General features: G+C 36.8%; 2 protein-coding genes across 5 annotated transcripts; both read left to right on the top strand.

The window, feature by feature from the left end:
- Positions 1 to 223: 223 nt before the first annotated feature.
- MAP65-4 (microtubule-associated protein 65-4) lies at positions 224 to 6,559 on the top strand. 3 transcript variants are annotated; one of them, XM_088248038.1, is made up of 14 exons: positions 225 to 553; positions 1,365 to 1,457; positions 1,621 to 1,818; positions 1,934 to 2,188; positions 2,547 to 2,756; positions 2,865 to 3,020; positions 3,156 to 3,315; positions 3,556 to 3,707; positions 4,035 to 4,122; positions 4,472 to 4,545; positions 4,665 to 4,739; positions 4,847 to 5,084; positions 5,338 to 5,750; positions 6,267 to 6,559. In XM_088248038.1, exons 2-14 carry the CDS (start codon positions 1,383 to 1,385, stop codon positions 6,276 to 6,278), a joined length of 2,106 nt encoding a protein of 701 aa, XP_088104164.1. In that variant the 5' UTR covers positions 225 to 553; positions 1,365 to 1,382; the 3' UTR covers positions 6,279 to 6,559. The 3 variants fall into 3 exon arrangements, with proteins under 3 accessions (XP_021825483.1, XP_088104164.1, XP_021825480.1); XM_021969791.2 differs by lacking the exon at positions 6,267 to 6,559 and having other exon boundaries at positions 224 to 548; positions 5,338 to 6,208; XM_021969788.2 differs by lacking the exon at positions 6,267 to 6,559 and having other exon boundaries at positions 5,338 to 6,207.
- Positions 6,560 to 9,103: 2,544 nt separating this feature from the next.
- Positions 9,104 to 13,355, top strand: LOC110766469 (AT-hook motif nuclear-localized protein 7-like). Of its 2 annotated transcripts, XM_088247977.1 has the most exons (6): positions 9,147 to 9,173; positions 10,903 to 11,010; positions 11,374 to 11,444; positions 12,162 to 12,293; positions 12,629 to 12,784; positions 13,018 to 13,355. In XM_088247977.1, exons 2-6 carry the CDS (start codon positions 10,926 to 10,928, stop codon positions 13,153 to 13,155), a joined length of 582 nt encoding a protein of 193 aa, XP_088104103.1. In that variant the 5' UTR covers positions 9,147 to 9,173; positions 10,903 to 10,925; the 3' UTR covers positions 13,156 to 13,355. The 2 variants fall into 2 exon arrangements, with proteins under 2 accessions (XP_021825502.1, XP_088104103.1); XM_021969810.2 differs by lacking the exon at positions 10,903 to 11,010 and having other exon boundaries at positions 9,104 to 9,173.
- The last annotated feature ends 575 nt before the right edge of the window (positions 13,356 to 13,930 follow it).

The raw sequence follows: 13,930 nt of genomic DNA, 5'->3' as shown, positions 1-13,930 counted from the left end.
AATTGGATATTGTTTTGAAATAGAGAAATATAAATAGAAGCTATGATTTAAATTCGATGCAATTACGAGATAATAAAAGTAGTATTTCTTATTTCAACGTCGAAAGAAATTTCATGTTCGAGTGACTTTTTTCTTTTTCTTCGTCTTCAATTAATAAATAATAATTTGCAGCAAAGCCATGTAATAATTGTAAAATTTGAAATTCAAATATACTCCTTTTTGGGCCCAAATTTGGTTCCACATATCCCATGCAATCCCACTAATCAGTCCCCCAACGCTCCTCTTCAATCAGTACATCCTCCGTTCCGCCACGTCAGCCTGGACAACACGAAACGACGACGTCTAGAAACCAGACCCTACCATTTGCTTTTGCTCTTCCCAATATAACGCTCCGTTCCTTCCTTCTCTCGCACGCGAAACTCGCGCTCTCGGCCAAAAATTCAAGCGTTACACTCAGACGAACGCTTCACACTTGTTAGGGCTTCGCATTTGCATTTTCTTGGAGCCATTCTCAAATCTTATCTGACCGACTGGAAAGTTCCACAGCGGTAAGGTCCGTTTTCTTCCTTGTGCTCTGTTTGTTTCCCCGGAAAACTGGCCGGGAAAATGCATGACTTGTCAACACTCCACTCTCTCAAATTCAGAGCATTGACTTAATTTGCGTTTTCGTTTCTTTTTTTGAAGCAAAAGTTGTAATTGGATTCTATGTATTTCTATTTTTGGGTAGTTTCTCGGGAAACAAACAAAAGATGGATGGAAAATTGTCACTAGTTCTTATTATTTGTCTTTGTGCTTGCTTATGTGTCAGTTGTGTTGACGTGTCATTTGAGTTTCTGGGCTTATTACATGTCATTTTATGCTTATCTGTTTATGCGCGCTGTTTGGAATTTTCATAAATTTTCAATTAAAAGTTATGATGTAATTGTAATTAGACGTGAAATGAAGATGTCTTTTTTGGTGTGTAATGAAGATTGGTTGCTGAAGAAAAATGTATTGGTTATACAATGTGCCAAACTTAATTTTATCAAACGATTTACTCAAAATTTCTATAATTTCAAATGTCTGTAAGACCAAAGAAGATTGGAAACCAACTACATTGGATTTACTCATGAAGAAAACCGTCATTTGAACTAATCATGTAGGTTTTTGAATTTAGAGATCCGTCAATGAACCGATTAAATTGGATTGGATTGGATTCTGAACACCCTTGTCAAATGTTAATGTGTTTTTGGTCATGTGAAAGCTGGTCCTATAATTTTATTTTGTATTTGTTTTCCGGATTTTTCTTCTTATTATAACTGGATGATTGATTAGAAACGCTGTTAGTTTGGCTGTGAATTCTCATAATTTTTTGCCATTTACAGTGAGGTTGTTGCTTCACCATGTTCAATCAGCGTAGCAGTAATCAGTTTGTGCATTTGGAAACAAAGTTTGAGTTTTTGCTGCAGGAACTGCAGGTTTTTCTAAATTCCCTTTATAATATGAGCAATTTAATTATGAATAACATTTTATGCTTCTCTTTGTTTTTCAAGTTCAACTTTGTTAGACATTATTTTGTATTCAGGATGGTAGAATTTCTATTTTTGTGTTTTTCTTCACTTTGATATTTTTTGAAATCAGAGAATATGGGATGAAGTTGGAGTGCCTGATGTCGAAAGGGATACAATGATTCTAACGATCGAACAAGAGTGTATGGAGGTATTTAGGACAAAAGTTGATGATGCGAAAAAGTGTAAAGTTCTACTGCAGCAAGAAATTGCTAGTTATGAAGCAGAGCTTGTAGACATATGTTCTGCACTGGGTGAACAACCACCACATGTAAGTCTTCTCTAGACTAAAGACATGATCCTGTGCATTTCTGCTCTCTTTTCTTTGTTTCCAAGAAGAAATTTGAGTTGGTTGGGGACCTTTACATCTTTTTTCTTGTCCACAGTTTGATCAAAATGCCAGTGGAAGTTTGAAGAAAAAGCTTGAAACCATTATCCCACAACTGGAGGACATGAAGATGCGGAAAGTTGAAAGAAGGGACGAATTCTTTGTTGTCTTAGATCAATTACAGAAAATATCGATTCAAATATGCAGATCTACAGAGGATAGTCTGTACAAAATGGTGGTGGAAGAGACCGACTTGTCCTTGAAGAGGCTAGAAGAACTGCGTAGACAGTTGCTTGAATATCAAGATGAGAAGGTATTGTTTCCTCGTTAAACTCTGTAACACATTTACTCTTGTTGTCACTGCTGGTGAATCCATGCATAGCTGGAAGTAGTTCTGCATTGCATTTTTGTTTATTGAATTATTTCATGAAAAAACCAGTGGTTATGCTGAGATTTAGCAGTAATTCAGGGATAGCAGTGTCTGAGTAACGATGAAGATTAGAAAAAATAAGAGGCATTTTTCTATTGAGTTTGGTCTAGTGCAATCTATCACAACTTCCTTGATGATTTTGTGATGATAAACTCAGATGTGAAGTGATTGGATCTTTTTCCTCGGAATGAAGTGGCAGAGCCATTTGACTATTTTTTTTGTTTATTCATATCACCTGCAGAGAAACCGTGTGAATCTGGTAATGGACCACCTGAACATACTAAACTCACTGTGCTTGGTTCTCGGTATGGATTTTAAGCACACAATTCATGAAATCCACCCCACCTTGGACGATTCTGAGGGAGAAAAAGATGTAACCAATAACACAGTAGATAGTTTGGCTAATTTGATACAAAGGCTGAGAAAGGTCAAGATACAGAGATGGCAGACAGTAAGTATGGCAGTAAGGCAGTTCTTGTATTTTTCATTTTGCACAACCTTTATTTTTATTATCACTCTTACCTTCTGTTAGCCTTTCTAACCCTTGCATTTGTAATAGCTTCAGAATCATGCAAGTGCCCTTTTGGAGATGTGGAATCTGATGGATACACCCATAGAGCAGCAAACTAAATTTCAGAATGTAACTAGGCATATAGCTGCTTCAGAATCCGAAATCACTGAGCCTAACATGCTTTCTACAGACTTTCTAAATCATGTGAGTATGTCAGTTTTAATTTAGAGCACTTCGAGCTGGAAATATTTTGTTATGCATTTTCTATCTATTCTGTTGCAAAGTTCTTGTGGCGAGCCGAAATATGTTTGGCTAAATTTACGAACTTTCTTTCTGCAGGTTGAGGAAGAAGTGTCAAGGTTGCAGCAGCTCAAATCAAGTAAACTGAAAGAGATTTTTCAGAAAAAGAGGCTGGAACTAGAGGAGATATGCAGGCAGTCTCACATGGTCACAGAAACATTGAGTGCAATGGAATACTCAAATGAAGCTTTAGAGTCTGGTAATTTCTTTTCTTTTGTTATTACCCTTGATATTTCTGTTTATTTATCACTACAACAAATATTAGCAATGCCATCCTATTAAAGGTGAAGTACTACCTAATCAAAGTCATTTGGTAGCACACTGAATTATAAATTTCTGATGTCTAAGGAATGTCCTTTCTTGTGGAAGTCTTACGATTTGATTTATAAATCGCAAAAGAAAATTCAAAGACCTCTAATTAGCTTTTAGCGTTTTTCAGGAACTGTGGACCCTACATGTCTGTTGGAGCAAATTGAGCTTCAAATCACAAGGGCTAAAGAGGAAGCTTTAAGCAGGAAAGAAATACTAGAAAAGTTTGAGAAGTGGTTGGCCGCATGTCAAGAAGAATGCTGGCTAGAGGAGTACAACAGGGTTGAACATTCTATTCTCTCTGGAACAATCTGTTTTTCCATCTACCATATTGAGATTGCCCTTTCTATTTCAGTTATAAAAAAAAAATCTTTCCAGATTAATCAAAGAAATACTTTTTAAATTCACCATATATTTCCCACAAGGGGAATTCTTTACCAAGGAATAATGATGAAATATTCAGGATAATGTAGTGCCTGTAAATGCATTAACTTGGCCTCTATCACGTATTGAGTTCTTGAACAAGGACAATGCTTATGGATAGATGGATGATGTAGCTCATTTTTCCCCCATCTCACTTCATTCCCCCAATGTATTGTCGGATTTCAGGATGATAATCGCTATAATGCAGGAAGAGGTGCCCATCTTACTTTGAAACGTGCAGAGAAAGCTCGTGCCCTGGTGAACAAAATTCCTGGTAAAAACTCGTTTCGATGACCTGTTGTAATTAGTCTGTGATTCATTTAAATTACAGTTTGGAGACAAGGAGTGATGTATGTGTTTGAGTTGAAATCTTGTATGCCTTTCCAATCGTGTATCAAAATACCAGTTGTTTCATGGCACATGACCCACTCACATAGCAATATAGAGGGAAGGAGTGAGAATTTCTTACATGCAGCTATTAGTATTAATCTACCACCATGAACCAGGAAGGGTATGGCAGTGCAAGAGATACAATTATGTGTTATGGAAAATTAAAAAATTCTACCATTTTTCCCTTTGCTCTATTTTGTAAGTTTCTTTGTTTTGAATTGTATGTGGGGCAGGACTGGTGGAAGCATTGACTTCAAAAACCACGGCTTGGGAAAGAGAAAGAGGGCTTGAATTCTTATATGATGGTGTAAGTAATATCTACGTCAAACCTTGATTTGGTGAAGTTTTATCCAACCATATGTTGGTCGTATCCACATTCTGTTGATTATCAAAATTGTTTTCCATGATATATGTTGCGTTATGTAGGGCCGACTTTTATCAATGCTCACAGAGTACAGCACCCTAAGGCAGGAGAAAGAGCAAGAAAAGCAAAGACAGAGAGTATTAACCTTTCTCCTATTCCATGAGTATTAATTAGATATTTTATATATATATATTTGAAAGCATGCTCCTCTTCAACCGGTTCTTATATTGCTTTTCTATCCTAGGATATGAAAAGATTTCAGGGGCAGGTGCTAGCAGAGCAAGAAGTACTTTATGGCTCAAAGCGAAGTCCATCCAAGAGTGGAAAGAAAGCTTCCAATAGAAAAATGTCCCTTGGTGGGGCATTAATTCGAAACCAAAATTTTGAAAAAGCTACTCCTCTTGTACACCCTACTAAGAAGGGTAACTGTCTGAATCGAAGTAGCTCTCACCAGCGATACAGAGTGGACACTCCGTCCTCTGGTATTTTTCAACATTAGCTTCGAACTTTGAGCTGTTGTTTTCTTTTAATTTAAAAGAAGACTTGCACTATTCGTATTATATGAAAATGGTGTCTAAAATTGTGCAATGATTGGAAAATGTAGGTGCGACTGGTTTTTTGGATAGGTGTTTTAGGCTAAACATACTGATGAAAATATCCTGTTAAGTCATTTTTCACAACTTATTCAACATCATTGTATGCCTCAGTTTATGAGTCGTCATAAATTTAATGCAGGAAGGAGAATCTCAGAGATTTCTGGTCATTCAGTAAAGAAGCATCCATCCAGTGCTGGAAAGGCTCTTGAATTGGACTCGCCATTGATTCGGAAACCCCTCTCTCCTGTCTTATCTGAAGTGTCATCTAAGGTCAACATTGCAAATTTCCAAGAGGGTCAGAAGACACAACAGAAGACAAACATGCAAGCAGCACATCTTTTCAGTGAGATGCCAATCATGACACCTTCCAAGCCAGTATTCGTCGGTGATGAAGAGAATAGAACGCCAAAGACAATGCCAATTCCAGTGCCTCTCACTCCTAAAACGATGTCGGTTCAAATGCTGACAGCCACAACGCCAGCTACACCTTTCACTTCTGGTGCTTACAAGGTTGAGAAATCTGGTCAACCTGTTGAGTACTCGTTTGAGGAGGTGAGAGCTAGTTTCATTCATGCTAAATCGTATCGTCACGATGCAAGTTTGACAAACTAGAAATTAGGTATGAACTGAGTAGTAAGTGAATAAACTCTATTGGTCTGCAATATGAAAAGAATTTGACACTACGTTTTGAAGGGTCCTGGAGGCATGTTTCCTTATAGAAAGGTCATGCCTTTGTATTTCATGCCTTATGATTGTTGAATAGAAAGTAGTTGAATTTCACCACATGCCCTTGTAGCCAAAATGCCCCATTTTGGCTACGTTTTTCAAGCAAGAACAAACTGTTGTTATACACTTTGTATGGAAGGTGAGGAGAGAAATGAGAATAATATCAATGTCCAATTCGACTAGGCTCAAAATAATATCCATGTTTCATAGAGAATCAAGTTTAACATGACACATCGCAATTTGATTAGTTTCAAAAGAAATGATGTCTTGCGACCCTTTCATACATTATCATAGCTTATTACCAAATAAGGGACTCACTGTTTATTTTCCTTACCATCACAGAGGATAATATGAAGGACATTTTAAACGGTAGAGGAAGGTATGGCAGACACATGTACAAAGATCTCTATTTTCACCTTATCAATTCCATACCATTTTAACCACTGCTTATGAATTTACGAGTTGTATGTGTGTTTTGTGTCCATGGTATTAAATTTCTATATCGTTTTGTACCCGATTTGTTTGGTATTAAGTTTTCATAACCAATGCTTAAGAACGTACAAGTTGTTGGTTTGTTTGGTATTAAGCTTCCATATTATTTTAACAAACACTTAGGAATGTATGAGTTATAGATTCATTTTGTACCCAATTCATTTGGTATTAAGTTTTCATACCATTGTTATGAACGTACGAGTTGTAGGTTCATTTTGTACCTGAGTTGTTTGGTATTAAATTTCCATACCATTCTTATGAACATACGAGTTGTAGGTTCATTATGTATCCGAGTTGTTTGGTATTAAGTTTCCATACCATTTTAACCAATGCTTACGAACGTATGAGTTGTATGTTGTTTTGTATCCGAGTTGTTTAGTATTAAGTTTCCATATCATGTTAACCAATGCTTAGGAATGTACGAGTTGTATGCTCATTTTGTACTTGAGTTGTTGGTATTAAGTTTCAATACCATACCACTCTAACCAATGCTTATGAACGTAGAGTTTGCATGTTCATTTTATACCTGATCGTTTAGTAGGAAGTTTCTATACCATTTTAACCAATGCTTATGAACGTAGAGTTTGCATGTTCATTTTATACCTTATCGTTTAGTAGGAAGTTTCTATACCATTTTAACCCTTATGAACATATGATTGCTTGTATATATATATATATATATAAATTATTAGTGTGCCACATTTTCATACCAAATCATGATTAGAAAAGAAGAATTGTTATTTCCACTCATTTGTCGCTGGTTCGGAGAATTTTTTTATTTAAAAATCTATTTATTGTACCAAGTCAAAATTCAATTGGCTTAGAAAAAGGCCCCTGGTTTTATTTACAGCAGTTACCTAGCGGTTCCACTGCTCATATGCTTCCTCGGTCACTCATATCCACGTGCCATCCAGCGTATCCAATCAGATAGATTCTAACCGTCCGATATATCACCCTCACCGGCATGTGACGTAATCACCACCAATTCCACCAGGGTATCCAATCTGCATTTTACATTTTCAGTGACTTTTTCGTAATTTAATTCTGAACCAGGGGCATATTAAACGGTCAAACTTTTTTTCTTAAAGAGAAAAAAAAATCCAACCACTCAAACAATTTGCTTAGACCACCTTTCCAGCTTTAAATGGAAAAAAAAAAAAAGAAGGCATTTATTTCATTTCCTCTGATTGCACACGCCTGTGATTATATTTACCATAATAGCCAATTATCATCCAATTTGTCCCGGACGTGAAAATTTCCTTCACTAAATTTTATTTTATTGGACTTAGCAAAATAGCAACAAATACTGAAATACATAAAAATATTTTTATCTTTTGTATTTTCCTTTTTTTCCTTATTTTTGTATTATAAATAGTATTTACACTCACGCCATCTTTCTCTTGCATTTCACAATTCGGACAGTTCCCTCAAAACCCCGCTGCGGTTTTCAAATTTTTTTATTTTCTCGTAAGCCAAACAGTAGTTTTCTTTTCTTTTAATCGTATTTGCTTGTGTACTTTTTATTTTTTTCTTCATTGAGTGAGTGAAGTGTGCATTTGAGTGATTGCTCAAGGAGAGTAAGAATTGAAATGTCAGGTGCATTTTTGAATTTTTAATTCTAGATTTTGTGCTTGAAGTTTTGATCTTTTTGTTTGTTTTGTATGTGCTTATTATCAGTTTTTGAGTTGCATGATTTGATCTTCACTGTATTTTTCTCATTTTTTTTCAACTAATATTTTATTGGTTTTCTTGATCTTTGAATGTTTGAAAAAAAGAGGCTAACTTTTCACCTGAAATCTTGTCTTTTCCAATTTTTATTTAAAGAAAATAAAAACTTTTTGGTTGTCGGTTCAAAGTTTTAGATGTTGGAAAGATAAAAAAAAGCTTTGTATTTACTATTATATATATATATATATATATGTATTTATATATTTTTATTATAAAATGTAGGGCCTGAAGTCATTTTCCAGTCAATTTTTTTGACGAAATTATAGTGTTTTGACTTGACACAGTTGTTTTATTTTTTACGAAATTTTGAGTGTGGTTTCTGTTTCAGCTGGTTTTTTGATCTCCAAAGCTCAAAGGAGATATTGAGTCATCGTCTTCCCAAATGAACTTTGGGGTTTTGTTTTGAATTGTTCATTCTGTTTGTTTCATTTGTTTTTTTGTTTCTTACTTTTTCATGGCCTCTTTGTGGCAGTTGCAGATAGGTTTTCAGGTTTCGTTTGATTGCTGGTTTAAGCATGGAAGCAAAAGAAGGGATGAGTTCAGGAGTTAGGGTGGGAGGAGCTGAAGCTCCATCGGCTTATCATGGGGCTCCGAATACCGAAAACCCTACCCGGGTTGCAGGAATGCCTGTAGCAGGCGTATCAGCGACGAATGTGGGAGTTGATGGGGCTACAGTGGTAAGAGCTGAAGCTCCATCGGCTTATCATGGGGCTCCAAAGACCGAAGACCCGACCCAGGTTGCAGGAATGCCTCCAGAAAAAGTAGCAGAGACGAATGTGGGAGATGATGGGGCAACTGTGAAGAGGAAGCGGGGCAGACCAAGGAAATATGGCCCCGGCGGGACGGTGACAATGGCAATGTCACAAATGCCAGGTTCACCACTTGCTCCGGGTACCGGCGGCAACTTATCTTCTGCTGTAAGGGGAAGGGGGAGGGCGAGGGGGAGGGGGAGGGGGAGAGGGAGGGGGAGGGGACGGTCTGATGGTTCAAATGCCAAGCAGCGCGAGGCACCAGCAATGGAATCGGGTGGTGAGTGTTTTAACCATTTCAGTACTTACCAATTTGCATCTTATAGCATGCTGTTTTGGTTTGAGAATTATGCGCTCTTGTGAGAAAAATAAGATATAATAAATGTGGTACGAGTTCTCGATTGCAAAGTTTGATGGTTTGGATTCACTTTTGATCAGCATTAATAGTTTGTTCTGTTTTCTTATAGTGGAACTGCCTCTCAGACTTAGAAGATTTTGTGTTAATACTCATGGATTTTTGAACTTGTCCTCAGTTTGTGTAGTTCTTTATTGGATGGATGCTCTTGTTCAAATTTGGAAGTGTAATGCTGGTGGTGCTATGAATAGAAAAGTGGCCTCAATTAGGTAAAATTGGTCCTCCTGTACATAAAGGAGACATACAAGATACTCTAAGATGGTAGAAATTGAATAAAGCATTAGATCTTAAAAAGAAGCAATAATTTTCAACAGAGGATGCTCGTCCTGATTTAGTTAAGGAGGATATCAGCATCTTAGAGTATAATAGGAGTTGTGAGAAGTTCTGTTTCTTTTTTGGTTTGACCTCCAAATAGTTTTGAACAAAATTCAATATTTCATTCAGGGCTTATCAAACTCTAACCCTCTAGCAGTTCTTGTTTAATGCACACAATGGGACTGCCAGATTGCCTTCCTATCAGGTGTCAGCCAAACTTTGGTCTATTGTAGGATGTTATTCTTGCTGTATAGGCTACTGCTAGAGGTTTTTTGTGTAGTCTACGTAACAAAGCGTAGTTTTCGGACTTCTAAATTTGTTTCACAGAAAATCTGAGGTGTAGCAGCTAATCATAGCCCAAATCCACTCAGCATGCCTTTCTTTCTTTTGGATTGCTATGATATATAAGCTTTTCCACTTATTTCGACACCTACACACAAAAGTCTATTTGCCTTTATTATCTACACCACCATCAAGACTTCACCTCATCCCCCTTTACCCATCGTTCATCTCCCACCATAAACCGATCATCATTATCTAGCTTTCCTTTTGTATTGTTTCCCCAAAAAGATCTCAACAAGGATCTTCTTGTCCCAATCCCAACCGTTCCATTTCATCTTCTTCTCGCTCAGTTTTCTTTTAGCCACTTTATTGCTCACTATATACTCCTCACTTGCTACCCAAGGTACCAACAATGCCCCTCATCAACCTAAACCTATAACCTCATCAAGTTTTAGTAATTCATTTTAACCTCTTCCCCGAAATCTAAACCCCTCCCCACCACCCTTTCTCCTGTCATTCAGCCAGGGGGTTGAAATTCGTGTTAACTGGTTGTGTTCATGTCTTATCGTTCTGTGTATCTGTCAAATACTAGTCAACCCTAACACGACCTATTTAATCAATTGTGTCGAATGATGCAATACTAACCCAATCTGTTTGTTATTTATGTTAGCAGCTCCTGTCATATTCATGTTCATGTCAAGGTATGGTCCAAACCGAACCAGCCAACTTCGTTTTGAGTTTGATTAGTGTAAAAAATTGCCACCCTAGATTCAGCCCCCATGCTAAACTGGCCACCCTAATATATTTTTGTTTCCTTGTGTAAAATGCTTTCCTTTTGTGTACGGGTGCTTTCCTTTTGTACTTTTCCCCACAAATTTAAATAGAGATCCTCTTGTTCCAGTCCCAATTGTGCCGTTTCATCATCTTCTTAGTTCTGTCTCACATACTCACAAGATAAAAATTGTTTCTTCTGAATCCAAATTTTTTGGGTTTAAAGGAATTAGACAGAGAGAATAAATAATGGGATCATTGAACAGCGAAGAGGAGGTGGAACAGATGGGAGATGAGTCAAATAAGTCCATATCATATGTGCCCCATCTTGAAGGTTTCATTCATGATCACTCCTTTTCTTGTTTTCTTTTGAAATTGTAATTTCAATTGGTCTGTCCAGTTTTGGTTGGTTGCTCACAAAGTGTGGGAAGACTCAATTCTTAGCTGAAATTTTTGTGCATATTAATTTTTCCATTTTGTCTTGCTTACATCACCTTGAGTGGCTTCTTTTCAAGATTAAGAGAGTGATTACATTGGTTGCGATTATTTCTAAGAATCTTGTGCCCACTGACCGTGAAAAGCAACTCCATCATAATTTACTGCAAACATTATGGAGATGAATAATTATAAAATTCTCTTTTTAATTCAGATAATTTCTAAGAATCTTGTGCCCACTAATCATATTTTTATTTTGTAGGGGACTGGAGTGTAATTGTGACTCCATCTACAGATTATACGCCCCATGTCATCACTGCCGAACCTGGTGAGGTAAAATATAGTGTCATTTACTGATTGTAGAGTTTTCTTATTTGTACTTCTGGTTTGATCACTGTCTGTCCTTGACATGAATTTGACCCTGGTTGATCCATAAAAATTCACCGAATGTTGAAAAGTATCACAAGGATTAGCAAGAACTGTGACGGTAAAGTTTTCTGCGTTATTTAGAAACATTCTACGTGTCTGTGGGTCACCACCATGTGTGCGTTCCCTTGCTTTTTGAGTTTAATTATCAGTTTCCGCATTTTAGTATTACATTTAGTATGATCGATGAAATCAGTAATATTTCAATGTATAGACATTAATCTAAAATAATTTGTTGACAATTGTTCCACTTGTTGGGCTCTCTGGAGAGATGTCCACACCTCAAACTTTTAAGAACATTAATAAAAATCACCAAGTTCATCTAGGTCTCAGAGGTTCTATTTGGAAGAAGGGGTCTTTTTAAACCTCTAGAGATTTCAGAACTCTAGCTCATGGAGTACTCTCTCTTAAATTCTTTGCAAGTATTTTTTGTTTCAAATCCTTACTCTAAATTGATGACAAGAAGTTGCTTCTGAAAATTTTAAAAACTGTGTGTTTACTCTATTCATACTTATACTTGAAATGTTTATTGCTTTCTTAGGTTGTTTTTCTCTATCTCAAACTAAATTAATGTTGTTTACCCCCCTCTTATTTCTTTGTTCTCTTCTGTTTCTTGGGTTTAAGGATCTTACATTCAAGATTATATCAGTGGCTGAACAAGGCCCAAGAGCCATTTGGATTATATCTGCAAACGGAGCAGTTTCCAATGTTAGACTGCGTCGACCTGATACTGATGAAGGCAGTGTAACACTTGAGGTCTGCCACTCATTCCATTTCAAGATGTATATTGTGGTGTGTGTGTGTGTGAGTGTGTGTTTTACATCTTTGCTTGAGCACAAAAATCCTATTCATTGGTAAGCACAAATGTATACTCACTAACTGGGTTTGACTGGAAAGCTGATATTCCTATTTTGGTAGAGTATTTTTCTTTCTTTTTGCGTAAATGTCAATGGTTGGATTTTGATAAAATGGTTAGTCAGTATGAAATTTTGTTTTGATCATGATGGTACTAAAATATGCAGTGGGGAAATTCGTCTTGTTCGTATTGGGGACTTCTGTTTTTCTAAGATCTATTGCTAATTTTCTTGTAGGGTGTATTTGAGATAGCTCATTTATCTGGATCGTTTATGTTCTACGACAATCGAGGAACAATGAGCGGCGGCTTGAGTGTCTCTCTGTCAGGTCCTAATGGTTCTTTTATAGGTGGAGCTGTTTGTGGATCCTTGATTGCTGCCGGTCATGTCCAGGTGAGGCTTTTCTCATATTTGTTTATTGTGTGTGTGTGCGGGCGCGTGTGCTGTTTACACCTCTGTAAGATAGGAGCTGTTAGGATGTGAGAAAGATTTTTAAGGTCTTTTAGACAACGCGCATAAAAGATAACCAACAAAAATGTAGCTTTCAAGTATCGACATATAACTTTTGCTTTGAAAAACCGTACCCTGGGGCGTATATCTTACCTTCCCATCTTTGAGCATGTCAGGTCGTTGTTGGCAGTTTCATACCTGGCGAGCCAGATGTGATACCAAAGGAGGTGACGAACCAAAACTCGGGTGAGCCACAACCAAACCTCGGATCTTCGCCTCCTGGCCAAAGTGAAAACCGGGCACCTGCTTCCTAGGATAGTTAACTAGTTTGATTTTCCTCCTGTTGCTGTTTTAAGCAAAAGGGATTTGTTATAGGAATAATTGGAACCAATATGCCTATTTATGGCTGGGTTTGTGATGGTTTTTCTTCAACTTTTATTTAGTCTAGTTTCATTTAGCTATCCTTACCTATTGGTAAATACCGTTTTACAATCTAATTAATTTTGCAGTTTCATTTAGCGTTGGTGATTTTTGTTTACTAAAAAGAAAGAACTTAATTGTCTTTCACAGGAAAAAAATACTTCAAAATAATCTTAATCTATTTGCTCTAAATATTGGTGGGACCCGAATAAGATGAGCCAACTGCCGACCTTCGACCATGGATATTGTTGTTTTCTAATTAGCAAGAAAGAGGACCTACATTTCCGGAGTTATCATACTCGTTGAAGTGTCAAAAAGATAATCTAGCTAGCCAGACATTCTAGTTAGTCTGAAATACCGTCGGATAGGGATTTCCTAGTCTTTGTGGAAAGCCGCTTTCTAGATGAAAAGAAAATATAAAAACAATTAAGAGATAAATAAATAAATCAACAAACATATGGACCTAAAATAGGCTGAATTGAGCCCGGGGGTTAAGCTTGATACATTCAAAATCGTCTGATAATATAACATATCAAATTATTAAATTATTAGATCTAGACCTGAAAGCATCTAGACTTGAAAGTATAAATCAAATCATTAAATCTAGACCTGAAAGTATATATTGTGCATTCTTCGAGTGGTAATTCGTTATCACGGAGGTCGTGGGTT

This window comes from Prunus avium, chromosome 2 (genome assembly GCF_965620075.1).
Source record: "Prunus avium chromosome 2, drPruAviu1.hap1.1, whole genome shotgun sequence".
Lineage (NCBI taxonomy): Eukaryota > Viridiplantae > Streptophyta > Magnoliopsida > Rosales > Rosaceae > Prunus > Prunus avium.
This window is presented reverse-complemented; position numbering and strand designations above follow the sequence as displayed.